A 26,401-nucleotide genomic window follows, 5' to 3' on the forward strand; every position below is an offset into this window, starting at 1 on the left:
GGGTTATAGGATTATTGAATTATGGTTAAGGGTTGGTAGAATTTTTTTTTTAAACATTATCTGCCAATTAAATCTGCCACCCTTCTCCAAATCTGTGCCCCTACCTGGCCCCCCCAACAAAAATTTTCTAGACACGCCACTGGTCTGGTGTTTTCGTGTTTGTTGTTTTGTTTTTATTTTGTTTTATTTTGCCAGTTGGTTATTAGTAGGGGTGGGTTTTTATGATCAATTTATCGATTAAAATCGATTCTGGCTGGGATAACGTGAAATTGATTCATTAAAATCCTGAATCGATTTTTTTAATATAAATTTATTTTGCCCGAAATGACAGAATCTCAGGTGAAATCTCACAAAATTTTAACAACCACCAAACAGCTATGACAGTAAATGTGAGCAGGAACATGGATTCTGCACAAAGACACAAACACAAAGCGCGGACCCGCGGATCAGAATCAGTGAGATGTGACTTTCTCACCTGAGGGCACAGACACGGTCGGGGCTGAAAGCCGACAGCTCGCTGATTCTGATGTTTCGGCCGGTCTGCGCTTTGTGTTCACGCCCTTTTTGCGCTGATTCTGAAGCTGTTAGTTTTATCTCTCTCCAAACAATAAAAATAAAACTGACTGAACCAGCAGCAAAAGAAGATCCAAACTACGCTTCACATAAACATCGTCATGAATTCCCTCTGACTTTTACTGTTTTGCTTCCACCACACTTCATGCACAGCTCTCTCTCTCTTTCTCTGTACTGTTTTCTGCATTATTCACTTGCTTGTTACGCACACCTCTACCGTTGTTTACAGCGCTGTCTGCCGCTGTTTTTTTTTTTTTTCGTTTACATACTTCTGAAAAGAAAACCTAATTTCTGAGGTTCATTACTGAACAAATTTAAACTTTTTAAAATTATGCAAAATGCAAAACGCTTAGCCATGTCTCTAATAAAACCGCTGTAATGTCAGAGGTAATGTTCATATGTTCATTAATGGTTTTCTTTCGTTTTTGATGTACTGCAGAATAATTTTGGCCAGGAAAACCTTCATGTTTTTCTGTTTTATCTTCAGCTACTTTGACAAAAAGGCCTCTGCTGTGACGCTCACACCTTTGATAAAGTCTTGCGTGTGCCAGCTTCCTTTTTATAGATACAAAAATATGTAAATTTACTGATCAGAATTATATTTCTGACTGTCAAAATGTCCCATATTCAAATCGAATTTAATCGAATCGTGGATCGAATCGATTCGGGACCTTGTGAATCAGAATCGATTCTAGAAATCAGTGACGATACCCGGCCCTAGTTAGTAGATGCTGCTCCAGCCAGCCAGAGAATCCCCCGCACTCTCCTCCCTGTGCCACAAGCAGCAGGCGCACCTTGCAAACGGAGGGCGTCCTTACTGCCAGCAAATGGGCGATAGAAAACCGATCGGTGCCTATGCCATTCCCAATATGCGCTGGCTGATGTCGAGGGAGCATGAGAACCAGCAATTTTATATTTTTTTTGCCGATGCCCGTAATGCCGCCCCCCACCACGATGCCCCAGACAACCACCCATATCAAAAACCGCTACTGTAGGGATGGGTTTAAAAGTATCAGTTTCCTAATTCAAATAAATTTTAGTTTGAATAATCTCATTTCGATCCATTAAACCCTAAATGTATGTTGCCAGAAACGCCAGAATCTCACAAAACTAGTTCAACAGCCGCCAAACAGCTAACCGGTTGTTAAGTGATGCCGTATGAACCCTGCTTCCGGGTCCAAACTACTCTGCGTTAATCAAGGCTGATGTGTTAACATGTAGTGATGGCCGAGTGAAGCCTTCTGAAGCACCGAAGAGTTTCAGGCCTCTTTAGTGACATCTGGTGGCCAAAAGTATGAATCGCAGCTTACAACTCAAACTTCTTCATTATGATTGCCCGCTCCTTAGAGCTGAACTGACAGCGTCTGTTTGATGTTTACTTCAATAATAAATTATTTGTCCTTGTTTAAATGTGCCATGGTGTGTTCTCCTTTTGCTTGTGACTTCCTAATATAACACACACACACACACACACACACACCAGAAAATTAAAATCTCCTTGTTTTATCGTCAGTTACTTTGACACAATGGACAAGCGGAAGAGAGTTGATGGATGTACAGAAATGAGACAACCATTAGAATGACAGAAAAATACTTAGACAACTTTATTGTGTATCAAAATACTGTCTTACAATCATTTTTAAAGCCTTTTTATTTTGGACAAGATTCTTTTTTTTGTTCAGAAACAGATTAGACAGAGCGGAGATGGAAGGACAAAGGGAGGGGAGGAGGGAGGGGTGGGTGTTGCTGAAGGGGAAACTGGTGAGATCTAAAACACTGAGCAGCAAAAAAAAAACAAAAAAAAAAAAAAAAAAAACAAGCATCTGTCCACTCCCTCTGACGCGATGAACCACACCATCATCGTCGTTGTCAGCCCTTCTGTTAAGCACAACTTTGGAAACTTCCCTTTTTAACATACAAGGCAGTGAGCCACTGCACACTCACGTTTCATGCCAGGGAATCGGGCTCTTTATCAGAGTTCTTACAACCTAATGGACATGGATGGCCATTACTGGTGGCACGCTTTCCACAAAAAAAACAAACAAACCGAGGAAGTGGCATTTCCAGGCAGCAGTGTCGGGATGACGAGCAAGCTACTGTGAAATGCGTCTTCCCTACTAAGAACAGCAGTGGCTAAACCTGGATCACACTAGCAGCAGGTAAAACAGCTGGGTTAGTAACAGAGCATCATGAACACTCTGGTGTAATGAACAGACATGTGTGTGTTCTCATAGAAGCTCATATCAGAGTGAATCCATTATTTACTGTGTGTATGTCAGAGTAACTCCTCCAGTGTAAACAGTAACTTCCATCCAAAGCAGGGGGCCAGACTCTACTGGCGCTACACTAGCTTCTCATAAATCCACTGAAAATCGCCTAAGGCACGACTGACTGCTAGCTTACAGTAATAATGAAAAAGGTGCGTCGTTCTCGTCCCCAAGTTTACTGAATGTGTTTAGCAGAAGAATGAAAACAGAAAATGGAGCAACTGACTGTAGACAAAGGAATATTCAATGCACTGAACTTTGAATGGAATTTTAAAATATCCAATCCTGGAATCTGGCTGAGGGCAACACTGATGAAGTCATTGGTAACATGGGAGGGACGTGGAGCTGTACACAATGATGGCTTAAACTGGAGAACGTCGTTTTAAACAGTGGTACAATTCTAATCTGCAGAGCTGGATTTTTGCTTTTTTATTTTTTTAAACTGTGATGTGGTAGGGGCTGCCGGGGATGTGCTCGTCGCCCCACTTCACCACCAGGATGTACTCTCCCTTTTCCTTGAGCTGGTAGCTCACGTTGTACATGCGGTTGCCCAGATGTTTCACAAGGATCTCCTCACATGGGACCTTAGGACCGTCCACGCCAACCAAGAGCATGTTACGACCTGCAAAAGATGTTATCAGGTGAGTGATTGCATCAGATCAGAATCAGCCCCAGAGCGTGTCGTGCAGAAGCAGCCACACTGCTGAAAGGTGTGGACAATTCCTCCAATGTTGCGTTGCTAAAACAAGCACAGCCATTCCTCAGAGACGAGTCCTGACAACAGCTTCACCAAACTACCATCGCTGAGTGCTGGCAGTACGGGCCTTCCTTCAGATGTCCATTTGCATGAACAGATTAAATGTCAAGTGAAAGCAGCTCATATGAAAGCTCTGCCACACCGCAGGATTTTCTATTGTCATACTTACGACTTTACCACAAAATACAACATCTGATCCTGAATAGCGCTTTGACCCGTGTTCTGTTCATGCATATCCTAGCTTTACACACCTGCTTTGCTGCAGTCAACGCTGAAGTTGTTCTTCTGACCAATGAAGCCCTTTGTCAGGCCTGGGCCCTTAGCCACAACCTTGCTGGCATCGGATTGGATAGGAGCGCCCTGCTGAGAACAGCTGATGGCACGGGTCACAGGGTCTACAGTAACAGAGGAGGTTTCATGCATACTGTGGCTGGACACAAGCTTGGAACCTAGAAGACAGAGAGGAAGAGGAGTGCGAGTTAAAGCTGAAGGCATTACAGTATTTTACATTTAATAAAATAATGATGAAAATATTCCTCCTCACCAGTGATCTTGGCCTTGAAGGGGCTTCCCACAATGTGGTAAGGACCGCCATACTTGATGGAGATGAGATAGTTGCCGGGTGCCATCGGGGTGTACGTGACCCTGTAACCCTCGGGACACTCCACACAGTCCATCTTCACCTTGGAAGGCCCGTCGATGGTGACCGCTAAAGCCCCGGGCCCTGCGTTGCTCGTGTTCACCACAAATTCACATGATGTTCCTGGAGGTAAATGACACATGACAGGCAGGATATAGGGGACATCAAACAGGCAAAGGAATTTCATTGATTTGCACTCAGGGTGAAAGTGCTACCTGTGGTGCCTCCCTCCAGTCCTGGTCCGTATGCAGACACCATCCCAGGGTCTCCGGCCTGGCCGGTCTCTCCGACTCGAATCTTGAACGGACTACCAGGGATGTGACTTCCATTGAACTTCACATCAATCAGATAGAGACCATTCTCTCTGGGGATGAACCTGACTGCATATTTATCTATCAAACAGAAGGCAGATCAGTGTGTAACACATCACATCAGCTTAGCAAGTGCTTTGATTGGGTTAGGGTTGGTTTTCCTGAGGTTACCTTGGTCAATCTCAGTGACGCAGCACTCCTCCAGCGCTCCTGACGGGCTGTGGACCTTGGCATCAATCGCACCCTTTGCTCCGTTAAGGCTGACAGCAAATGACGCTGGTTGGTTCACCTTCAGACCCGATTCCTGCTCAACAACACACTCACAGAATTAAACACTGCATCGAAGGACAAAATGAACCCCCATGCCTCTGCCGCCCACAGCAAGTCAGCAAAAGGTCACCACATCATAACCACCACTCTTACATAGCTTACCTGAAGTCGCTAACAAGGCTAAAGAGGAGGGCTGTGCAGTGAAAAGGTGTGCATGCATCATATTTTTGCTTGTGCACGTCCGTGTGCACATGAAGATTCCTGCAAGTGCTTCTAGTAGGTGGTCTGACCATTCATTTTGTAATATATTAGAGAACGCGCGATATGCTTTCAGTGAGCAGCAGGTACTTTGGAGTCGTGCTACCCAAAGTCTACGTCCACACAGTGTCTTGGTATCACGCATGTATGCAGTGATGACAAAGGCCCGTGTGATGATGTGACACTGACACATGGCTCTATGGATGAATGAACAGGAAGAACAGCCCATGTTAAACCTCTTTAACCCTTTAGCGCCCACAAGACTTTCAGAGACGAGAGGCTGTTGGGAGCCTTTAGAATGAGGCACGAGAAACACACACAGTCCTTTCGTATCCCAGAAGCCCTTGCACTGCCCAGCAATGCAGCAGCAGCTGATGGTGATCCCATGTCTGTACCTTTGCTACCAGTGCATGCAAAACAAACCACTACAGCTGACTTGCCGTCAGAGGTATCCACGCTCAAAACATAAAAACAAAAACCCTCACCGAGCTGCTACAGTAAAAAGAAATAAAGGCTGGTCCCTTTACATATGATCTAGCACAAAAGTCACCAACACTCTGCTGCTGCAATGCGGTGTACTGTGGCCTGGTGGTGTGTGCATACGGATGTGTGCGTGTCTCAGAGCCTCACCTGAAGACTGGCAACAGTGAGTCGGCGGGCATCGTCTGACGGCGAAGCCACGGGGACGATGAAGGGGCTGTCGGGGATGTGCTCGTCGTTGAAGCGGATCGACACCTCGTAGTCACCTACACGGGGAACCATCAGTCAGTGAGAGTGTCACTTAAGCACAAAACAGTGACAGGACGACATGCACACGCACGCACGCACGCACTCATATGAGGACCAGGGTCAGAGTACGACTGAAGCATAAAACCACACTAAACTAGAAATGTGATTCAGTGTGCAGCACAGGCTCTGTCTCTTCTCACCAGGCTCCTGCACGATGTAGGAAACCCCACTGGAGCCGTCCTTGCGGTCCTCAAAGGCGATTTCGGCCTTGCTTGGCCCCTCCACAGCAATACTGAGCCCTCCGGCCCCAGCCTCCCGCGTCCAGATGCTGAACTCCGCTACACACACATGCCAAAACAGAGTTAGCTATACAGTGTAAAATTACACACTGGATTCTGCACTCACAACCCAGACACCACACCAACCTGGTACTCCAGCCTCCGCTCTCTCCAGGCCTGGCCCTCCAGCACGCACTTTGTGAGCGCCACCCTCACCCAGGGGGCCGACAGTGAACTGGAACGGGCTCCCAGGCACATGCACGCCGTTGTATTTCACACACACTGTATGCACACCGGTCTCAGTGGGCACAAAACGAATGCAGTAGGTGTTATTCTCTCCCTCCATGATGTCAGCCTTGTGAACCTGACCAGAGGGGCTGGTCACCTGAGCGGTCATGTCCGCTATGCTGATCTCTGAGGACGCACAGATGTAGACATACAAACATGAGGATCACCTAGCGTCAGCTGCATAAGAGAACCTAACCGTGAGAAGGCTGTAACCTCCCCCTTTACACCCAAGCACAGATGGAGAATTAAATACGAGTTCCTGCTTGTCTCACCTGGGATCTTCAGGCTCAGGTCACACTGGCTGCCAACGTTTGCAACCGATGCTGCCCTCTTCTTCCTGGTGATGCTCTCCTTCATTCTGCCCTCCCCTGTTACCTTCACCGTGAAAGCACTTCCTGTGTATACACATGAACAAATTCACTTTTACAAAACCAAAACATGTGCCTCCTCTGTAATCCGACTGTTTCATGTAAGCACCTGGCACATGTTGGTCAGCAAACTTGATGTTGATGATGTAATTTCCTGGTTCAGTGGGGCAGTAGGTGACCTTGCAGGTGCCATCCTCCTGGTCCTCAGTGTTAATGTCCACTTTGCTGGGGCCTTCAATGGAGAGGCTCAGGCCACCGTAGCCTAATGCATCAAAGATGAGCATGACAAATATGAATGTGTAAAAATAAAATGACAGCATCTATGCTTTCACTGAGCATATACCTGCATCACGAGTGTCGATGATGAACTCTGCAGGCTCAAAGGTCCTGGCCTCGCTCAGCCCCTGTCCACTCACGCGCACACGGCTCGCGTCACCAATCTCTGACTGCTTGATCATTACAGAAATTGGGCTGCTGGGAATATGACGACCGTTCTTCTTGATGTTAACAAGGTGCTCTCCAATCTCCTTGGGAACAAAGGATATTCCTAAGACAGACAGAGGAGGGTTAACAACGCGCCAACCAGCATGCAGCCAGTTTCATCCCCCCAGTTATACTTAGGGAACCATAAAAATATTCTGATGACTCATTGTTTAGCAAACTTAGACGCACACTCACCAACGTGACCGTTACGCAGCATCTTCAGCAGGCAGGGCTCCTCTCGCCCTGAGGGTGTTGTAAGAGAGGCTGTCAGCTGGCTGAGGTCGAGCTCTCCAATGTCCAGTGGAATATCTGCAGCCGAGCCCACCTTCAGATGGGACATCCTCATCGAATCGTCACCTAGAGATGCAGTAGTGATTGTTAGGGCACACGCTAATGGCATAAATGCACTTTTTCTATCATTTTTTGTGTGTGTGTGTGTGTGTGGGGGGGGGGGGGGGGGGTGCGGTTTGTGGCTCAGCTGCAGGGGAGGGGGTGGAGCAGTGGGTTCAGGGGAGGCCGACCCACACCTGACTGGAGGAGAGGGTGGTGTGTGCTACAGGAGCAGTGGGAAAGCCAATAAAAACGTGTTAACAGCAACGCTGCTGTTGTCGGCTCACACACACACACACACACACACACACACACGTATCCTTGCTAAATTAACTGGATTTTTATCGTTTCAGTTTCCAGGCATGTAGTCTTGGAACATCTCTGGATCCAGCAGGAAGGGAGGAACTACGTTACTGTAGTGTGTGGGCTGCATGGATGTCTACTCTGATGTAGAAAGAGTTACCAGTAATCCTAGCAGAGAAGGGGCTGCCTGGGATGTGCTTGTCATTGTATTTAACAAGGATGCTGTAGTCTCCCGGCAGCACTGGCAGGTAAGACACGGTGCAGGTTCCGTCCTGGTTGTCCACACAGCTGATGTCAGCCTTGGACGGACCCTCGATGGCCAGAGACAAACCCCCTACAAAGATGATCAGCGGGCGTCACATGTGTTCAAATCTGAGGCGGCAGGTAAGTCATAGCCAATATAATTGCACTCCACAGGTGTAACTGTTACCCACCTTCTCCAGCATCTTTGGTGTTAACAGTAAAGACGGCTGGCTTGTTGACAGTCCCGTGGATAAGGCCAGGCCCATAGGCACTGACATTACCACTGTTCATGTAATCCACGTAGAACTGCAAGGGACTTCCTGTTGGCAGACAGAGCGGTTAGTGTCGCACGTCCAAACCATCTTCTCAGTGCACTTTAGAGCCCACACAGTCCTAAATGTGTGCAGATACCAGGGATGTGGATGCCGTCGTATTTGATATCCATCTCGTGCAGGCCGGCCTCTGTGGGAGCGTACTTGACAGTAACCGTGCCATCTTTGTTGTCTGTGATGTCAGGCTTAGCCACTTTGCCCGATGGCATTCGGACCTCACCTGAAGCAGAGGACAACACAATGACACACACAATGACACACACACACACACATCACTATGATCAAATTACGCGTTTATAAAGGAGACGTTACCTGTGATCTCTCCTTTCTGGATGGTGAATGGAATCACCAGGTCAAACGGTCTCAGACTTGCCACATCCAGCCCGTTCATTCCCATTGGTCGGTCTGTTGCCTGAGAGACAGAGTGCACCAGTCAGATCACAGGTTGTTAAGAGATTGTGGCAACCGTTCTGGTTATAGTGACAACATGTCACACAAAGTGAACACAGTGCGGGATGGAAGAGGAAAACGCCAACAATGAACAGAGGATGAGACGATGAGATGGAATGATAATGGCGACTGTGGTCAGGATGATGGTACGGACAAGCTGCAAGAGCAGGATGGGGACAAAACATCGGGAAGCCATTTTGAAAAACGTGGAGTAGCTGGGACGGCCAAATTTAGGATTTTCAAAATGGCCTTTTTCCCTCTGAAGCCAGGTCGACATGGAGCACTGTCCACAAGGGCTGCATAATGCTTGAGTAAATATATAATTTGGTCCCATGCTACCAAGGAAACCACTGTTTAGCTCATACAGTAGGCTTTGGACCCTGAACTTTAACATTATGCAGCTCTGCTGAACAGTCCATGTGTCCCTGGCATCCTGTTTGGAGAGAGAAACGAGAGAAAGCACCCTCTCAGTGATGAAACACCTGCAATGAGACACAGCAGACAATGATGAAAGGAGACCATGTGCACCATAGACGACAAAGGGACAACAGGGAGAAGCAAAACTGAAGCCGAGAAGGCCGAGAGACTGGAGGCTGAGGATTTAGATACCCAGGGCTGTTGACTGTAGTACTGGGGCATTTGGCTCTGTTGCATGAGCTGGTCTGATGGAGCTCCTTCCAGTGCCTGGAGGGTGTAGGTAGGGATGGTGGAGGGAATTGAGAGAGTGAAAAAGATAAGGCATTGGAGCGGATTAAAACGGCAGTCAAAGTGATTTAGAGAAACGGCTGCAGGCGTCAGGACCAAAGCCTCTGTAGGGGAAGTAGTTGAAAGCATCTGTGGTCCAGGGCTCTGACAAACCTGTAACTGCTGGTAAACAACCAGCTCAGTAGTTACTGTACCGACGAGCAACACAAACACTCTGCATCAACTTGTAATTCTTACCACGTCTACATCAGCTGCTGCTCATTTGAATTTAAAATCTGTCCTCATAAAGGCCCCGCCCCTCTACACCATCTTACTGAGAGTACTCAGTCAGTATGAAGGGGCTGAGCAATGACAAATGAAGCCAATACAGGTGTGACAAAAGCTGCACCTCATTGTCCTATAAAAGCTCCCACGTCCACCTTTGTAGCCGGAAAAACAGAACGTGCTTACACTCTGCCTATACTGACCAAAGCTGCTTTTTGGACCCACTTCCACAGCAACACAACATGTGTGACTTTAAAACATTAAATCAGGGCTTTGGAATCTCGGACTGTGTATGAGTTTTCTTCAGTCGGTGGTTTCTGTCACTCTTACTAGCAGCAGGGCTCGACTAACGCACAACCTTTGGACAAACTGCCTGAAATGTGTCGACAGAAACATTTCAGGGATTCTGAGTGATTCTGCACTCCAGATGGGTTAATTGCAATAAAATAAATTTCATCGTGATGACGGATTAATCCACACTAACACGTTAACTTGGACAGCCCTTATTAGTGCTCACTTAAATTGCTTGCCTAGAATTTGAGGACAGTTTATCTTGGGCCCACTTCCTGTCAGTTATCTCGCCCATAATCGTCTCATGTCGGTGACTTTGTATTCTCGCGTCACCAGCTTCAAGCTGCAGCCTGCTTTCACTGTGGATGCAGCTTAAGACTGAACTCTGCTTCTCCAAGTTGAGGGTCATTCTTGATAACTGTATCTGACACTGAGAAGTTTTCATGAGATTCTAGCAGAGCAGGCTTACACGTGCAGATCACTCACCGTGACTTGGAACGGACTGTTAGGGATGTGCTCCCCTCCAAAGCGGACGCAGATCACATACTCTCCAGGTTGTGGCGCCGTGTAGAAGATGTCGAATGTGCCGTCCTCATTTTCAACCACGTCCACGTCAAGCTCCGCCCCCTCTGGCGTGCAGACGCTGCACGTCACCTTGCCTTTTCCGGCAGCCTTGGCGTCCACCGTGATAACCGTCTGTTCGCCAATCTGGATAGTTGGGCCAACACCGGCACCTTCAGATAAAAAATAAATAAATAAATAAAAAATAAATAAATAAAAAAATGCATTAAGTCGTTTCTTACACAGACAAACGCACTGCCAGACGCAACATTCAGCATGCACATTCCACAACCAGAAGACCAGGTTAAAGCTGAATCTAGTCATGTTATTACCATCGCTCATATTGTTACCAATAACAGTTACAGTTTCCATGTATGAACAGAAAGCTAGATTAGCCAGAGTGCCATTCCACCATGCCTTTCTACCTACTCTGTTAGTCCATTAGTTTGTCCAATATAAAATGGAGACACAGTTATGAGAGAGGAAGCGTAAAATGAGATGGAAGGCGGGGGAGGAAAAAAAAAAAAAAAAAAAAAAAAAAAAAGTCTGGGAAAGTGAAATATAGAAGAGAAACAAGCAAAAGGATGGGATGTCCTGTTGAAAGCTGGTGCCACTATCCTCCATGCTGAGAAAAAGACAACAGAAGGTCCTCTACATGATAAAAAGGCTTACCTAAACCGTGACCGCCGATTGAGACTGAAAGTAGGAACGGTGAGAAGCGAGGGAGCCAGAGAAAAGTGACAAATAAAAGACAGTCAGGTGGGGTGGAGGTGACGGGTGGCAATAACTGTGCTCCAAACAGTTGGATGAAACAAACGGTGGGGGAGTGTGAAGCGGGGCGGTGTGTGTGTGTGTGTGTGTGTGTGTGTGTGGGGCCGGGCTGAGTAGGAGTGTGCAGGGTGCAACTGAGGAGCACAGCGTGAGAAATGCCACATACCAATGCACAAAAAAAACAAAAAAAAAAAAAAAAAAAAAAACTGATGAGATACGAGCTGCAGGTACACTGAGAGGCACTCTAGATCACATGACCTCCAACAAACCACTCACATAATCATCTGTGGAGCCAAATGTCCGTGAGCCCTCAGGTGTGGGTGGGTAGGAAGACTTTCAATCGTTGCCATTGTAGTTAACCAAAGAGTCTCATTCATGTATGTTTGACTAATTCATAAAAACCAAAAACAGGATTTCTATCATCTGAGCTCAAACTCACTGATGTCATGCATCAGGTGACTTAAAGAACCAAAGCAGGTAGTCCTACCTGGCTGTTAGAAAACATTCAAGCTTCGCTTTCAGAACCAGAAGCTCTGCATGTGATTACAGCTGACTGATTAAACTGGAACTTCCTCAACGCTCGACTTTAAATACCAGATCCTGACTCTTCAGTTCAAAGACACGCCGAGCGCTCAATCCTTGTGTTCTGTAGACGCATTTGTAAGTATTTACCCATTTGTAAATCTGCACCGCTCAAAGAACTGTGCAACATTTTCTGCAATATATAAAATCCTGTACGAGCAACTATTCCTGCACGAGAGAGGAGAGAAACGTTTTGTGGCTCTGAGTAAAAACCCTTTGACCTCTCCCGCCTGCAGGAACTCTGGATTTTAATAGCAACAGGTGGAAATGTGGGGCATATACTGTTGATAACAATCAGATATGTTGGAAATCATTGTGTGTCAGTATTCTACACAATATGTTTCACTAATTATTCCTGCTGAGATGAGACACTGATCAGCAGTACAGCCGACTGAGTTGGTAGAATAACAAAACTCAACGTCTATGACTGCAGCAGCCCGTCCTGGACATACCTGTGACGGTGCACTTGCTGGCATCTCCGGTGGGCAGAGCCCTGATTCGGTAGGGTGAATAAGGGATCTCGTCTCCTCCGTACTTAATGAGAATGGTGTATCTGCCAGTCATGTCTGGCACATAAGACACCAGGTAGGTCCCATCATGGTTGTCACGGATATTTGCCTTCTTGGGCTTCCCCTCTGGGTCCTTCAGGAGAAAACAAAGCGTTAGCTAAACATCGCAGCTCTGATTCCATGCTTGTGTGGTCCAAGCACTCACAGTGATCTGCACTGCCAGCAGTCCCTCGCCTGCATCTTTGGCATCGATGGTGAACTCCACCGGCAGAGAGGCGGGCACTCCAGTGGTGTTGAGGCCGGGTCCGCTTGCACGCACCTTGCTGGCATCATGGGTGGGCAGCACCTTCACCTTGTACGGGCTGACAAAGAGAGAGAAGGACTGGCTGTGGGATACAGTCTCATCGACAGAGCCGAGTAAACCACGGGCAGGTTAGAGGTTTCACTAGCAGCCTGATGACACGAACTGTGTCGTTAGCCGAATTCAGCCATGCAGACAGATGACCGTCTGTGGTAAAGCATGCAGATCACCCGGACAGCACAGTTATTATTCCAGCCAGACTTCAGCTACTTCATTCTAATAATGCAGGAACTACAAAGATTTATTACTGGCTTTTGAATGTGGTTCTATTCAGAAAAACAAAACTAACATCGTTTTGTGTTTTCTGTGTTGGTCACAGGCAGACATTGATCATCACTGTTAGATATTAGGAAATGGATTAAAATTTGTGCATATTTAGGCTGATACACTGCCTGAGAGTTACCTGCGTGGGATCTCCTCATCAGCATACAACACATTGATGGAATAGGGTCCCTCTCGAGTAGGAACATAGTTGACTGTGTGAGTCTGGTCACCGTTATCCACAACCTCCACAGGCTCCACCACACCTGAACACACACAGAAGGAAGCCAAATACCAAGTTTAACATCCTCTAAGAGCTCTCTGGTACACAGTTAATCATAGATGGAGAAATGTTAGAAGCCAGATCACCTTTGGGCCCTTGTACTCGGACCTGCAGTGGGGCAACTCCAGCTTTGGAGGCATCCACTGTGAACGCCTGAGGAATGTTGGCTCTGACATTGTTGCCGAGGCCGGGACCCTGGCACTTCACCTTGGTACTGTCCACTGTGTCGCTGACGGGCACAGAGAACGGACTTCCTGCTCAGAACAAGCACGAGGGAAACGATATTTAAGGCCTCTGCTTAACAACAGGGGATGAGTACATTTCAAAAGGATGTTCTTCTCACAGTTGTATTTCTTACTACTACTAAAACAGTATTCGGTACCTGTGATGGGCTGTCCTCCGTAGGTGATGTTGAGGTTGTACGTGCCAGGCTCGTATGGGATGTACTCCACACTGCAGCTGCCATCCTTGTTGTCAGTGCAGGACATTTTGGCCTCCGACGGACCTTCCATAGCTAGACCCAGGCCACCAGTACCTGCTCCTCTGCACGGGGAAGAAAGACTTTCACAATAGGAGTAGGAAACAGATTTGTGACACACCACCATGAACTCGTCTCACCTGGTTTCCACGGTGAACTTGTTGGGCTTGTTGGTGGTGCCACCTTTCAGACCAGGGCCGTGCACACGAACACGAGCCGGGTCGCATCCTTCAGTCACAGCAACACGGAACGGGCTCTTTGGTACCGGAGAGCCATCATAGCAAACTTCCACAGTGTGTGGGCCTGAAACACACACACACACACTCAACTCAAAGTGGAGAAGAAGAAAAACGCTCAGTTACTGTACCCACTGCTGCACTTTAACTCACCCTCCTCATAGGGAGTGTACTCCACATTGTAGGTTCCATCCCGAAGGTCCGTGATCAGGGCATCTGTGCGGCTCCCTGAGGGGTTGCTGATGTGGGTTTTGATGTGGTCACCTCCAGTCTGTGAGAGAGCGCGAGCATCCACAGTGAAGTCTGTAGTGGCCTCACGGAAGACTCCTGAAAGGACAGAACATACAGTACACATAAGCTCATGTCCTTTAAAATGAGACCAGTCTATCATTTACATTTCACACAGCTCCCTTTATTCTTCACATAACGTTATTCACACAAGCTGGGGCCCAATTTCATCTGAATTCTGCAATAATCTACAGATCAGATCAGCTCCCATCAATAAGACTATGGTGATAATGGGAGGAAGAAACCAGCACCAGCCCCACAAAAAAGGAACACACACACACACACACACACACGTTATTTCACCTTTGCCTTCCACTCCTGGTCCGAACACCAGAACACCGCTGGCATCAACGGCAGGCTCCACGTTGAGCCGAGCAGGGAAGTTGGGCACATCCTGGCCACCATAGCGGATGGTGAGCGTGTACGAGCCGGGGTACAGAGGGATGTAGGTAATCGTGTAGGTTCCATCTCCGTTGTCTTGGATGTGAACCTCTGCCTCAGTGCCGCTGTCCGATATGATCTCAATAGTCAGCTCAGCAGGGCCGGCATTGGTACAGTCCACAATGAACTCCCCTGTCTCGCCAACCTTGGCACGCTCCAAACCTGGGCCTGAGCAACGTACCTGAGAGGAAAGGTGACACGGAACAAAGATCAATGATTCCAATCTGCAAGCATGTCAAGCTGAATTAATTCAATTCACTTCACACAGGTTTAAGAAGATCCAGCAGCGCTTGTGGCCAACCTTGGAGGGGTCTGTTGCAGGGTAAGCTGTGGGGGTGAAGGGGGAGCCAGGGATGGGCACTCCATCATAAGTCAGTTCAACCTGGTATGGTCCTGATTCCCGGGGAATGAATTTCACCTGACTAGTCTCTGGGCTCAGCCCAGGCTCCACCTGGAACAAAACACATTAACGTGACTTTACCAGAGGCATGAGGAGAGAGAAATACGTGGCACTGAAAGAGTGCTGGAACACTGGGAGAGTTCTCCAACATCCAAGGAGAACTTCCAGGGAGACCAAATAAGTGGCTGGAGGTGTAAGACAGCGGTGGAGTGGACTTTGATTTTACCAATAAGGATAAATAAAATGTTTATTAAAAACCAAAAACAGGATGAAACTGGTTTAAGACTCAAAGAGAAAAACATTGACTCCTATATTGTCCTGTTAAGAAAGGAGATTTGGTGTCATACTTTGCTGGACACTGGTTTCCCTCCTGGTCCAGTCACTTTGGCAGCAACCTTGCCCTGACCCCCAGCACCCTTTGACTTGACAGTCACTTCCTTATCTTTGCCAACAGTCATCTCTGCAAGAACAGACCAAAGAAAACACACTGACACTTCTGATCTGCCTGAAAAGCTTAGATTTTTTTTTTTTATATAAACACATCAACATACTGACAACCATGCAAGGGAGAAAGCCATGGTGAAAACAGTCATGTTAGACAGTAGGCTTTATATAGGTTGAGGTTTGCTGTCAGGTGTGGCTGGACAAGAACAGTGGCACAGGTACATACTGTCTCCCAGGCCGGTCACGTTGACCTTGCTGAGGTCCAGTGTGGGCGCCACGCCGACGCTGAAAGGGCTCTTGGGAATGTGATCTCCACCATAGGTTACAGCAACTCCCAGTGGACCCTGTCACAGCAAAGAGGAGCGATCCACACAATCCCATTTAATATGATGCATAACAGCCAGAAGAATGCTTTACTGCTCTGATAAGAAGCCACATGATACAACGTAGCACAACTGCATGTGGGAGCATTCTTCTCTCACCTGTTGCACGGGTGTGTATTTAACAGTGTGTGTGTTATCGTGGTTGTTGATGATTTCAAAGTCTTTCACAGCCTCTCCTTTGGTCGGGCCGCTGAAGCTGCAGTCCAGGTTTGCCTTTCCTGCTCCTTTAGTGCTGACGGTGAAATGAGTGGGCTTGTTCAGCTCTACGCCTGAAAGACAGCATTCAACTGGGTTAGGGAGTCTAATTAGAATAAAAGTAATCACCCAGCATGTCATACAAGCTTTTGTATCAACACGTTTCAATAAGCAGGAAACTTTTACAACTTGGAGGAAATGCTCTGGGTGCTTCAGGGTCCACGGGTAACAGCTCACAGCAGACAAAAGACTAAGATTAAGATGTGTAAATGTAGATCTGCAGATATATAAAAGACTTAAAGTAACAGATTTAAAATGCTACCCAGCTTAGCACAGCGTTTCTTCTGCAGTGTAAAATAACACCAAACTACCTTGAGCTAAATTAAAATGATGCATTTAACTGAAGCAGTTGATGACTGATTTGAATTATATTAGTTCAAATAAAGTCTATTTATATGCAGTGTACAGTGACGATTATAGGTGTGCAGTACCAGTCTGACTCTTAAGAGATTAATAAGTGTGATCCAGCTTCATACATTTATTCTGGGATGCCACAGCTTTACAGGAGTCTGTCACAAAACAATCATTTCAGCCCCCTGCCCCCCCAGATGACAACATCTTAAGCTAATGAGCAGGAACAGTGACTTGTACAAATAAATCCTATTATGCGACTCATCTTTGCCATCTTACCTCTGTCAGACTGTCACATGACAGCTCAGAGGGACCCGTTTCCATTAGCAAAGCAGCTCTAACCCTGTTTATTCTTGTTTTTAAATCCTTGTGATTTTAATCTGGATCTTGTCAGTTTTGTCAAACAAGTTCTTGCTACAGTTGTTAAAGCATTGAGAGCTATGAAGAGTTGTTCCATGCAGTTTGACACTGACCGTCAAACCTTTGAGCGTTCAATCTACAGCCAATCGAATGTGGCCACGCCTGTTTTTTGTTAGCGCCCTCTGGCTTGGTGTTCTTACCACTGCGGCTGAGTCCCGGTCCCTCCGCCTTGACTTTGCTGGCATCATGAGAAGGATCCACTTTGACCCTGAAGGGCGTCATTGGAATAGCCTGAATGCAAACAGGAAGACAAACATTACAATAAACCCCGAGTCGTGGAAACAGTCTGCCTTCCAACCGATATAAATACTCAAGGATTCAGAGTCACCTGGTCAGCAAACAGCACCATGATGGTGTAGCTGCCTGCTCCAGGGGGAGTATATTTGACGGTGAAGGTATCGTTGTCGTTCCTGATGATGTCAAAGTCGATGTCAGCCTCTGCAGGTCCCACCACTCCCGGGGCACACTTGATGCCTATGCTAATGTCACCTGATGGCCGAGGGCAAAGGTTAGCACGTTAGCATGTTATAGGTAAAGCTCTACAGCCTCAAACAGCAGCTGGGTGAAATACATTTCCTATAATATCTGTTCATAAACATGTTGTTGTTTGGAATATTGCTTTGACCGGATCTTTTGTTTGCGCGCTTTACTCTCAGTTTTCTGGAGCTTTACCTTGACCAGCCTCTGAGCAGTCAACAGTGAAGTATGTTGGCTCGAAGGCCTTGAGGCCCGTCTTTGCCACTCCAGGCCCAGAAACCTTCACCTTGTTTGGATGACAGCCTGCTCCGATATTCATCTGTGGGCACAAACACCAAAGCTCAGGAGACTCAGTGAGAAGAAAAGGCGAAGCCTGCATAGCAGAGCATACTCACCCTGAACGGACTCTCAGGGATGTTAACGTCTCCCCAGGACACCATCACAGTGTGCTTCACAGGCTTTCGTGGGGTGTAGGTGCAGCTGTACGTGCCGTTGCCATTATCCTTCACCTGGACGTCCACAGAATTGCCTTCACCATCCTGTGCAGAGGACAAGGGATTAGTTCACTCAGATTTAATACACATTTACCATATTTTTGGTCATAAACAAACCCAGACATACCTGAGCTACAATTTTCAGAGGAGCTTTTCCTCCTTGCTTGGCATCGACCGTGAATTCGGTGGGTTTTCCAACAGCAAGTCCACTGCTCTGAAGGCCTGGGCCGTACGCCTTAACCTAGACAAAAAACAAACAAAAAAAACCCACATGTACTACAGCCAGAATAGCATTTACACACTACAGTGCTGTGAAGACATATCTGCCTCCTTCCTGATTTACCATCTTTTTCCATATTTATCACACTGACATGTTTCAGATCAGTTTTTAATATTAGACAAAGAATGTCTCCTATTAAAAACGCAGTTTTCCAAACACACTACAGGAAAAAGTAATTCATCTAAAACCTGAAACCTTGTGTGTCACCTCTGACACCAAGAACTGCATCAAGTGTTGGGTGCAGGAAGCCTCCCTTTGCCTTCACGCAATCGTTTTTAACCCATCCACTCCCACCATGATCTCAGGCCTTGAGGCAACAGTCATGAAAACTAATCTTAACTGAAGAAAGATTGTTAGATGGACTCGTCCGTAATCTCCATGTGCATCTCTCTGGGTGGGCGCATACCTTGTCTGGGTAAAAGTCTTTCCCTGGTGGGTTGACGATCTCAGCCATAAAGGGAGAGTGCTGGATGTCCTCATTGTTGCAGAGCACATGGACGGCATACTCGCCAGGCTCTGTGGGCCAGTAGCGCACGTCACACGATCCATCACCCTTGTCATCACACTCGATCTTGGCCTGAGACGGACCTTCCACAGAGAAACCTGAAGAACAACAGTTTCAGAGAAGAAACTGAAGATGATCTGCACATGCTTTCAGGACCGACCCCATGCCCGCGTATGGCACTTACCCAGTGTACCGACATTGTCTCCAACAGCCTCCACCACAAAGTCAGCAGATTTACCAACAACGCCTCCTTCCAGTCCAGGACCCCAGGCCCTCACCTTCTGCTGGCTAGCCTCGGTGCCAATCTTGACCTCCACGGGACTAAACAGAGCATCGAATGGTCAGTCACAATGACAAGTTGGAGTCAGTGTTTTGTTTGCACGCCCATGTGTACCTGCGTGGAATGTGCTGTCCTCCCCAGGTGATGGTGATGGAATATGTTCCAGGTGTGGTGGGGTAATACTCAAATCCATACACACCGTCTCCAAGGTCTTTCCGTTTACACGGCTCCTCCAGACCCTCTGTGAACAAGATGCCTTTGCATTATTTCTTTAATCCAGTCTTACTTTATCATTTTAGGAAGGAGGAAGCATCCCCAGTCTGTTTGTAGTGAAACCACAAACAATAGATTCATTGGCTGCTCAGAACCACATTTAAGAAAACAAAACCATAGCTCAGAGTAGAAATCCTCTGAGGCGATCGTCATTTTAGGTTGCATTAAAAAAAAAGGTACATTTTTAAAATGCTTTATGCACAAAATTGTTCCCGTTGGACACAAGAAGCAGATTCTGCAGCCTGATCAGGCTGGTGTTTGTGCAGCTGGCTCACTGTGCTGTGATAACAGTGCATTTGTCAAAGACTGATGTGAACAGTGAAGACAGTCTGAATGTCAAAGAGCGCAGAGGAGGGCTGCAGACGTCAGGAGCTACTCTTTCAGTGACAACAGCTGGCTGCGCTCGTTTGTCTTCACTGTTCTGTTGGTTTGTTGTCAGTTAGCTAAAGATTATCTGGGGCTTTGTAAATCCAACAACCTCATTTACTGATGTGTTTGTTTGTTGGGTTTTCTCTCTTCAGATTGCAAACATTAATCCCACCTCAAGCACAAAAACCAATATGAACTTTTGGATTAGAACTCACTGGGGCCCTTGATGGTGACTTTCAGCTCCCCAGTGCCGGCTCCTTTTGTGTAAACCTTGAAGTCTGCAGTCTCCTTCACCCGGAGGCCCTTTGGCTGCAGACCACGACCCTTGGCTCTGCAGAGGCTGGGGTTACACGCTGTGGACAAACAGAGCGAGTGAGACGGGCACGGCTCCGAGTAACATTATGACCACATTTCAGTGGGGACAAGACCAATGAAGTGTGAGGTGAATGACATTAAACACAAACCATCCATCACACTCCAGATCTGTTGGAAAGCAAATGTTATTTTCTCCTTCCTACTACCCTGCATGCCCCCAGTTATCCACCCATCCTTTCCTGCAGAGGGAATTCTTAGACCACAGGGAAGGAAGTGAGCCATTATCCTCACACAGGAAGTGGGATATCCCTTCATATCACTTTATTAAAACTGTAAAAAGCAGTGCTGAGTCACAGCGAGACCAAGTGCAGAAAGCAAAGGAAGCCTTCCAGGAAGATAAAGTGTCTCAAGATATGGTCCATGTTATTGTATTCAGATGTGTTGCACTTGCAAAAGCTACTGGACACAGAGACACCACATTAATGGCAGAAGATTGTTCTGTGTTTTGTTTTAAACCAAAGTTACTTTGTTTTTAATGTCTTTCAGCCTAATCTAAGGGGACCTTCTGGTTAGCAGCAGAGCTGTTTAATGACTTTTGGTTTTTCCCGATTGTGAAACTGAGGAAATTCTTTACAAGCTCTTGTTGTTTCCCACAGGCTCACTTTAAAGGACGACCATGATCTAAACGTTATCAGTTAGTAGGGGATGAGCCTATACTTGGCAAGTGGCAACCCTTCACTACTTTGTTAATGTGCAGCTCTTTCCATTTAACACCAAAGCAAATGCATTTGTTCTGTGAGCCCATTATACAAGCTGAATTTGTTTTCTGTCTGACAGACTCTGGCTGCATGGACGTCTTACTGGATCTCAAAAAGACAGTGAGTTACTATTAGGTAGCAGCCACACCCACCGTTCTGCTAAAAGCTATTTAAATCATGTAAATATAATTCTTAGTAACCCAGGTCACTGTTAACTTAAGACCACAGATTGGCTGTAATGAGGAACTGGTTTCCTGATCAAACACACTACAGCTTAATTTTCTGGGAATGTGTTTCTTCATGAATGTGCTGAAAACACCAAATAAGGAGATTCACACCACTGTGGACGCTCGAGTCACGTGAAGTTTACAGGCAGCCGACACACACAGCAAGTTTACAGGGGGAAAACACACACACACACACACACACGACAGAGTAGGTACCAAAGAGATCCCAGGAAGGAAGAGGCTGTTCCAGAGAGAGGACAGATGCCAGCAGGCTTCTATCAAAGAGAAGAGGACATAACATCCAGCAGAGGAACACAGCAGAGGTTAGACACAGGAGAAGCAGAAACACATTTTAAAACGGCTGCTGTGGTAGAAGTGTTCAGTTAGCAGTGACATCCTCCCAGATTTACACTCAGTGAAGTTTTAACATATGCTCACCCTCTCCCACATCAACTGTGAAAGGACTCTTGCTGATCTGACCACCAGCAAAGGTCACGTAAATGGTGTGCTGGCCCTCCTGGGTGGGTTTGTAGGTGCAGCGATAGCTGCTGTTACCCTTGTCCTCAATGGTGCACGTCACCGTGTTCTTATTCCCTGCAGGGTCCATGATCACCACTTCCACCTCTCCAACACCAGCACCTTAGAAAAACAGGAGGAAACACACAGTTAAACACTCCATGTGGCCTGATGTTACAGCTAGCTGCACAAACCTACATTACCTGCTGTGTACACATCAAAGTAAGTGGACTTGTTAGCAATATTTCCTGAGGGCTCAAGGCCCGGTCCCTGTGCTGTGGCCTTGCTGGAGTCTCCCTGAGCCATGCCGACCTCCACCTCGAAGGGGCTCTTAGAGATGTGTTGCCCTGCAAACAGCACAGTCACCTACAAAGGAAGGAGAGCAGGAAAATGGCATGTTAGCTGTAATCACTGCTTTGTGGAGCAAAACCCATTTTCTACCTGAAAGATTACTTTAGGGATTATTTCTCACATCTTTAACATTGAATTCTTCACTCACCTTGTGCATGCCTGTCACTTTGGGGACATAGACAACAGAGTAGGTACGGTTCTTGTCATTGTTGGCCGTCACTTTAGCCTGAACACAGACACAATCGTTTTTAAATGAACAAAACTGAAAGTAGAAGTTACACACAAGGATGGATCACAGACCTCCTCTCTGTGGCCTGCAGGGTCCTCCACGTAAACCAGCACCTCTCCCATTCCTGCGCTGATGGTTTCCACGGTGAACGTAGCCTTTTTCATCACTACATTACCAACGGGCTCGACGCCTTCACACAACAGACAACATGTTAAAAATGTCTCACTGCAGTATGAGGCTCACAGTTTCTCTGTGGATACAAGCAAAGGTGCATCAGCTGCATGTGGTGATGCGCGTGCATGCCGGCATACCTGGGCCATAGGCACGCGCCTTCTTGGGGTTGAGTTTGGGTCGCAGAGGTGCTCCAGGCTTGAGCTTGGCTTTGGGGAACTGTGACAGGTAGGTCATGACTGAGTGCTCGTCCACATTGGGGTCCACGATCTCTTCAGGGGTTATCACCTAGGAGACGAGGAGGAACATTTTTCTAAATGTAACGGCGGGCAGCCCTCCCCACGACTTGTTTGCATGTTTGTAGTAGGAGAACCAAGGTGACAGCTGTGCAGACGGAGGCAGGGCTTGATCAGTTACCGTGGAGATTACCCACAGGCAAACCCAGTGATGTTTTGATTGTGTGATTAAAACCACACACACGAGCTGTACGCATTTAGAAAGTACCTGAGACAGTCGCACGCAAACCAGGAGCCAGACAAACCACAGAGTCTGGAGGGGAAGGACGCCGACAGTTTCTTAGCAGAAGCACGGCTGAAGGCGGAAACGCCAGCGACCACAGAGCCAACTGTCAGCACGCTACAGCGTGCCAATCATGCCAACAGTACTGACACACACAGCACAGTTACGCCACACAGGCGGCACAGGAAACTGAGTTCACTTTCAAAGCTCCCTGGTAAATGCTGAAAAGGGGCTCAAATGTCAGGTTTCCCCACATGACTGCACCAGAACAGATTTACCGTTTCTAGTTTGCCAAAGACCCTCTGTAGCCTTACATAAGACTGAGGGGGTCTTTGGGGGGGGGAACCAAGAATCGGACAGGTATGAAAATGGCCGCTCACTGACCAATTTATATAAAAAATAAAAATAAAAAAAAATAAAAAAGGAAGCCATCACCTGGGACCGTCACTCAGATAAGAGAATACTTGCACCACTGTGTAAGGATTCAAAAACGAGCTGCTGTACAAAGATAGATGTTGTGATGGTGACCAAAAGGAAAAAGCTTCACTGCAGATAACAATCACCCTCAGGAAATGCACCACTTCCTTGTGTTTGGTGTCGGAGGGAGTGAAGTCATTAGCAGGTGTGGATAAGAGTTCAGTCAGTTTCCAGAGCGTAGCATGATCACCTACACCAGCCTAATGGCAGACTGACTGCAAACGATGAACAGTCTGAAAGAACACGATGAGTTTACTGGTGAACAACCTCTACACTCTTATTTTAAAAGTTCACCTGCTGTTAACCAGAGGCCCAAAGACCCATCAGTCAGCAGCTTCTGTAAAGCCTCTCAGCCTGTGGATGAGAGTCTCCAACAAGTTTCAATGACCAGTCCTCAGTGAAAGGCTCCATCATTTTACCTCCATTTAGATTAACTGCAGATGATGCAGTCATCCTCAAAGCCACCTTAACTCAAAGCAGGTTTTTGCTTTATATGCAAAATCTGTTCAAAAGTGAACGGTTGCTTATTTGTAAAACACTTGTGACTGGTCACAGTGACCAGCAGGAAGCAGTGCATTTCCCTCCAAAAGGCAGATAACTCTGGTTAAACGTTAGCTATGGGGAAAACATGAATGTGCTTGAACTGTGTTCCAATATCCAGCTTTTTTAATGTTACTCCTTCATTATCAGGTCACCTGTGGAATGCCGAGCCAGTCATCAGCTTGCTGCATGGCTTCACGTGCGTTGTCCACTGGTTTTGTCTGATCCCACTGGTCCCAGTCAGGACACAGACCTGCAGGAATAAGAGGTCAGATGGATTCACTATATGAAGCAGAAGGGTTCATTTATAGTACTGGCTGTACTGATTATGACGAGTATAAGATCTCAATGAGAAAAAAAAAAGTGTTTAATGATATTGAACTTGCTAGAAATGCTAATGCAGAGTGGACATTTTTCCTGATGACATGTATAAGCTCAGCTAGCTCTGCATTTCACCACCGAGAGTGGATCTGTCGTGTCTTTGCTAATTTTCTGTCATTGCTCCATATTTTTTTTATTAACACTTGCATAATTTAAAATCATGTGTCCTGGCTTCAGAGGGCTCCAACACTCAGATGTCTTGACAATGAGAGCAGAAATCCCCAATATGGTCATCTGAAGCATACAGCTCTGCCCCACCCAGCCACTGTTTAAGGTTGCACTGAGGAGCTGTGCCAGGGCTGTATAAGATAAATAAGAAGTTTGAGTAAAAGCAGAGTAGATCCCCTTTACACAGTGAAACAGCTTCCTGTTATAGCCAGTCTGTCTAATTAAGGACAACATGTTGACTCCAAACTTGTAGCCTTGATGATATCCAGAAGATAAAGGCAGAATGTCTAATCTCTGCAGCAGTACGTAGGTGTGGGCAACTCTGGCTCCCAGACATGTCTGCCCTTGAATGATGAGCCGGTCCTGGAAATGCGGCCATGTCAGCAGTTATTTACTTGCTGGTAAGTCTGATGGCTATCATTTCAGGACGCTGCAGTAAATCTGTTTGCTTCTGTGGAGGCCTCGTCTCCAGCTTGAGGTTGCTGGTGAGCCATAGCAACGCCAAACACTCCAAGCATGTAAACAGAAACCTCCTTTGTCCCCCGACAGAGCTCTGTACCCCCCTCTAGCTGCTCATCATCACTCTTCCCATCTGTTTTATTGACACGTGAGAATATCATGCTTTCCCCTCACCCAACCTCCAGCTGTCAGTCACTGCTGTGTTTTTAATGTTAGACGTATGAGGCGAGGTTGGCGTGCAGTTTGAGGAGTGGTAGTGTTGCGTCAGTGCACTGCTTAGTTCCACAATCTTTAAGTCCTCTCTAGCTGCTGGACTGAAATGTGTCACTACGTGTCACAGAGACCTGCACACAGGTCGAGGACCGTTTCACACGTCAGCTTTAAATGAATGCTGAACTGTGTTGGCCTGATTATTGATTTTAGCATCTCTACAGACACACACCTCAGCATTTCTGCTGCTTTGTGACGGAGATGTTTTCTGTTTCACTGCAGTGTCACTTACTGTGATTGGCTCTTGTTTATTATTGTTTGCGTAGTTATTTACTACCTTTGTGTCTCTCACTTGGTGAGCCGGATTACCAAATGAGAGCAACATGGTTTACACAATCCCTCGGGAAGTGAAAGACACAAGTCCCCTCTGGGGTCAGGTCAGGAAGGACTGGTGTCAAACTCAAACATGCAGACTTGCTACTGTGAGCCTGTGGGACAAGCTGAAAGTAGCTTCTCACCACACTGGTGTGATCGCTGAACACTCCAAATTTAATGATTCTTTATCGGTTAACATAAAATAAATAAGCGACTAATTTTTAAAATGGCCTGTATTTGTATAGTGCTTTAAAGCATGTGTCCAAGAACATGTTTAAAAATACTGAATCTTCACTGGAGCAGCAGAACATCGAGACAGGAGCCTCGTCTTTCTGAAATAGATGCATCTCGTTCTTGGTACTGGGCTCGTCTCAGGATCAGCCCCTAGCAGTAGGGTAAACACACCCACACACCCAAGACCCCAGAACACCTCAACACATCCACTGTTTAGCTCACCTGGAGCACAGCTGTCAACCAGGGCTCCCAGGGCCCGGCCGGTCTGCCAGTCTCTGTTGAAGTTGGTGATGGGGAGCTCAGGCAGCTTGTTCTGGATCCATCCCAGCAGCCTCTGCTTGGGGGTCTTCTGCTTGCCATCATCTGCCTCTTCCTCTTCATCCCACATGGGCATGGAGATGGAGTAGTGCAGGATCAAGGTCCAAATCAGACCCAGGATCAGCTTCAGGTTTCCATCAACAATGGCTTTAGAGTCTGGGGACCAGATATGAGTCACGTTAAACAGTCGCACAAAGTTCCTTTATTTTAGAAACCAGCTTAGACCACCATAAAGCAAAGCACGACTAGAAGGTCTCAGCCAAGGACATGAAGTAATCTGTACTTCAAATACTCAGATTCCTCCTGCTATC

General features: G+C 46.8%; 1 protein-coding gene across 3 annotated transcripts in view; it reads right to left on the reverse strand.

Annotated features, from left to right (window-relative positions):
• Positions 1 to 2,153: 2,153 nt before the first annotated feature.
• flna (filamin A, alpha (actin binding protein 280)) overlaps positions 2,154 to 26,401 on the reverse strand; it is a 43,801-nt gene continuing 19,553 nt past the window's right edge. Inside the window, exons 3-49 of one of the 3 annotated variants that reach the window (XM_085260562.1) lie at positions 25,995 to 26,246; positions 24,101 to 24,198; positions 22,550 to 22,697; positions 22,310 to 22,428; positions 22,158 to 22,235; positions 21,862 to 22,024; positions 21,581 to 21,781; positions 20,058 to 20,195; positions 19,315 to 19,441; positions 19,105 to 19,241; positions 18,822 to 19,018; positions 18,263 to 18,376; positions 18,037 to 18,180; positions 17,837 to 17,960; positions 17,493 to 17,653; positions 17,305 to 17,395; positions 16,238 to 16,407; positions 15,982 to 16,099; positions 15,659 to 15,771; positions 15,213 to 15,362; positions 14,774 to 15,092; positions 14,336 to 14,509; positions 14,087 to 14,249; positions 13,851 to 14,011; positions 13,555 to 13,722; positions 13,328 to 13,451; positions 12,769 to 12,925; positions 12,507 to 12,696; positions 11,374 to 11,397; positions 10,627 to 10,874; positions 9,490 to 9,564; positions 8,743 to 8,842; positions 8,510 to 8,650; positions 8,290 to 8,418; positions 8,016 to 8,189; positions 7,418 to 7,579; positions 7,083 to 7,286; positions 6,849 to 7,001; positions 6,644 to 6,766; positions 6,231 to 6,497; positions 6,006 to 6,143; positions 5,707 to 5,822; positions 4,720 to 4,852; positions 4,453 to 4,629; positions 4,142 to 4,360; positions 3,849 to 4,046; positions 2,154 to 3,462 (exon numbers count right to left, since the gene is read on the reverse strand). In XM_085260562.1, the coding sequence (XP_085116688.1) occupies positions 3,278 to 3,462; positions 3,849 to 4,046; positions 4,142 to 4,360; positions 4,453 to 4,629; positions 4,720 to 4,852; positions 5,707 to 5,822; positions 6,006 to 6,143; positions 6,231 to 6,497; positions 6,644 to 6,766; positions 6,849 to 7,001; positions 7,083 to 7,286; positions 7,418 to 7,579; positions 8,016 to 8,189; positions 8,290 to 8,418; positions 8,510 to 8,650; positions 8,743 to 8,842; positions 9,490 to 9,564; positions 10,627 to 10,874; positions 11,374 to 11,397; positions 12,507 to 12,696; positions 12,769 to 12,925; positions 13,328 to 13,451; positions 13,555 to 13,722; positions 13,851 to 14,011; positions 14,087 to 14,249; positions 14,336 to 14,509; positions 14,774 to 15,092; positions 15,213 to 15,362; positions 15,659 to 15,771; positions 15,982 to 16,099; positions 16,238 to 16,407; positions 17,305 to 17,395; positions 17,493 to 17,653; positions 17,837 to 17,960; positions 18,037 to 18,180; positions 18,263 to 18,376; positions 18,822 to 19,018; positions 19,105 to 19,241; positions 19,315 to 19,441; positions 20,058 to 20,195; positions 21,581 to 21,781; positions 21,862 to 22,024; positions 22,158 to 22,235; positions 22,310 to 22,428; positions 22,550 to 22,697; positions 24,101 to 24,198; positions 25,995 to 26,246 (7,265 nt within the window). In that variant the 3' untranslated portion in view covers positions 2,154 to 3,277. The remainder of the gene's footprint in view (positions 3,463 to 3,848; positions 4,047 to 4,141; positions 4,361 to 4,452; positions 4,630 to 4,719; positions 4,853 to 5,706; positions 5,823 to 6,005; positions 6,144 to 6,230; positions 6,498 to 6,643; positions 6,767 to 6,848; positions 7,002 to 7,082; positions 7,287 to 7,417; positions 7,580 to 8,015; positions 8,190 to 8,289; positions 8,419 to 8,509; positions 8,651 to 8,742; positions 8,843 to 9,489; positions 9,565 to 10,626; positions 10,875 to 11,373; positions 11,398 to 12,506; positions 12,697 to 12,768; positions 12,926 to 13,327; positions 13,452 to 13,554; positions 13,723 to 13,850; positions 14,012 to 14,086; positions 14,250 to 14,335; positions 14,510 to 14,773; positions 15,093 to 15,212; positions 15,363 to 15,658; positions 15,772 to 15,981; positions 16,100 to 16,237; positions 16,408 to 17,304; positions 17,396 to 17,492; positions 17,654 to 17,836; positions 17,961 to 18,036; positions 18,181 to 18,262; positions 18,377 to 18,821; positions 19,019 to 19,104; positions 19,242 to 19,314; positions 19,442 to 20,057; positions 20,196 to 21,580; positions 21,782 to 21,861; positions 22,025 to 22,157; positions 22,236 to 22,309; positions 22,429 to 22,549; positions 22,698 to 24,100; positions 24,199 to 25,994; positions 26,247 to 26,401) is intronic. The other 2 variants (XM_085260563.1, XM_085260564.1) reach the window with 2 other exon arrangements.

Source organism: Mchenga conophoros, linkage group LG20, assembly GCF_057382185.1.
Source record: "Mchenga conophoros isolate Kocher_MC1m ecotype Shallow Benthic linkage group LG20, M_conophoros_male_GT1.1, whole genome shotgun sequence".
Classification (NCBI taxonomy): domain Eukaryota; kingdom Metazoa; phylum Chordata; class Actinopteri; order Cichliformes; family Cichlidae; genus Mchenga; species Mchenga conophoros.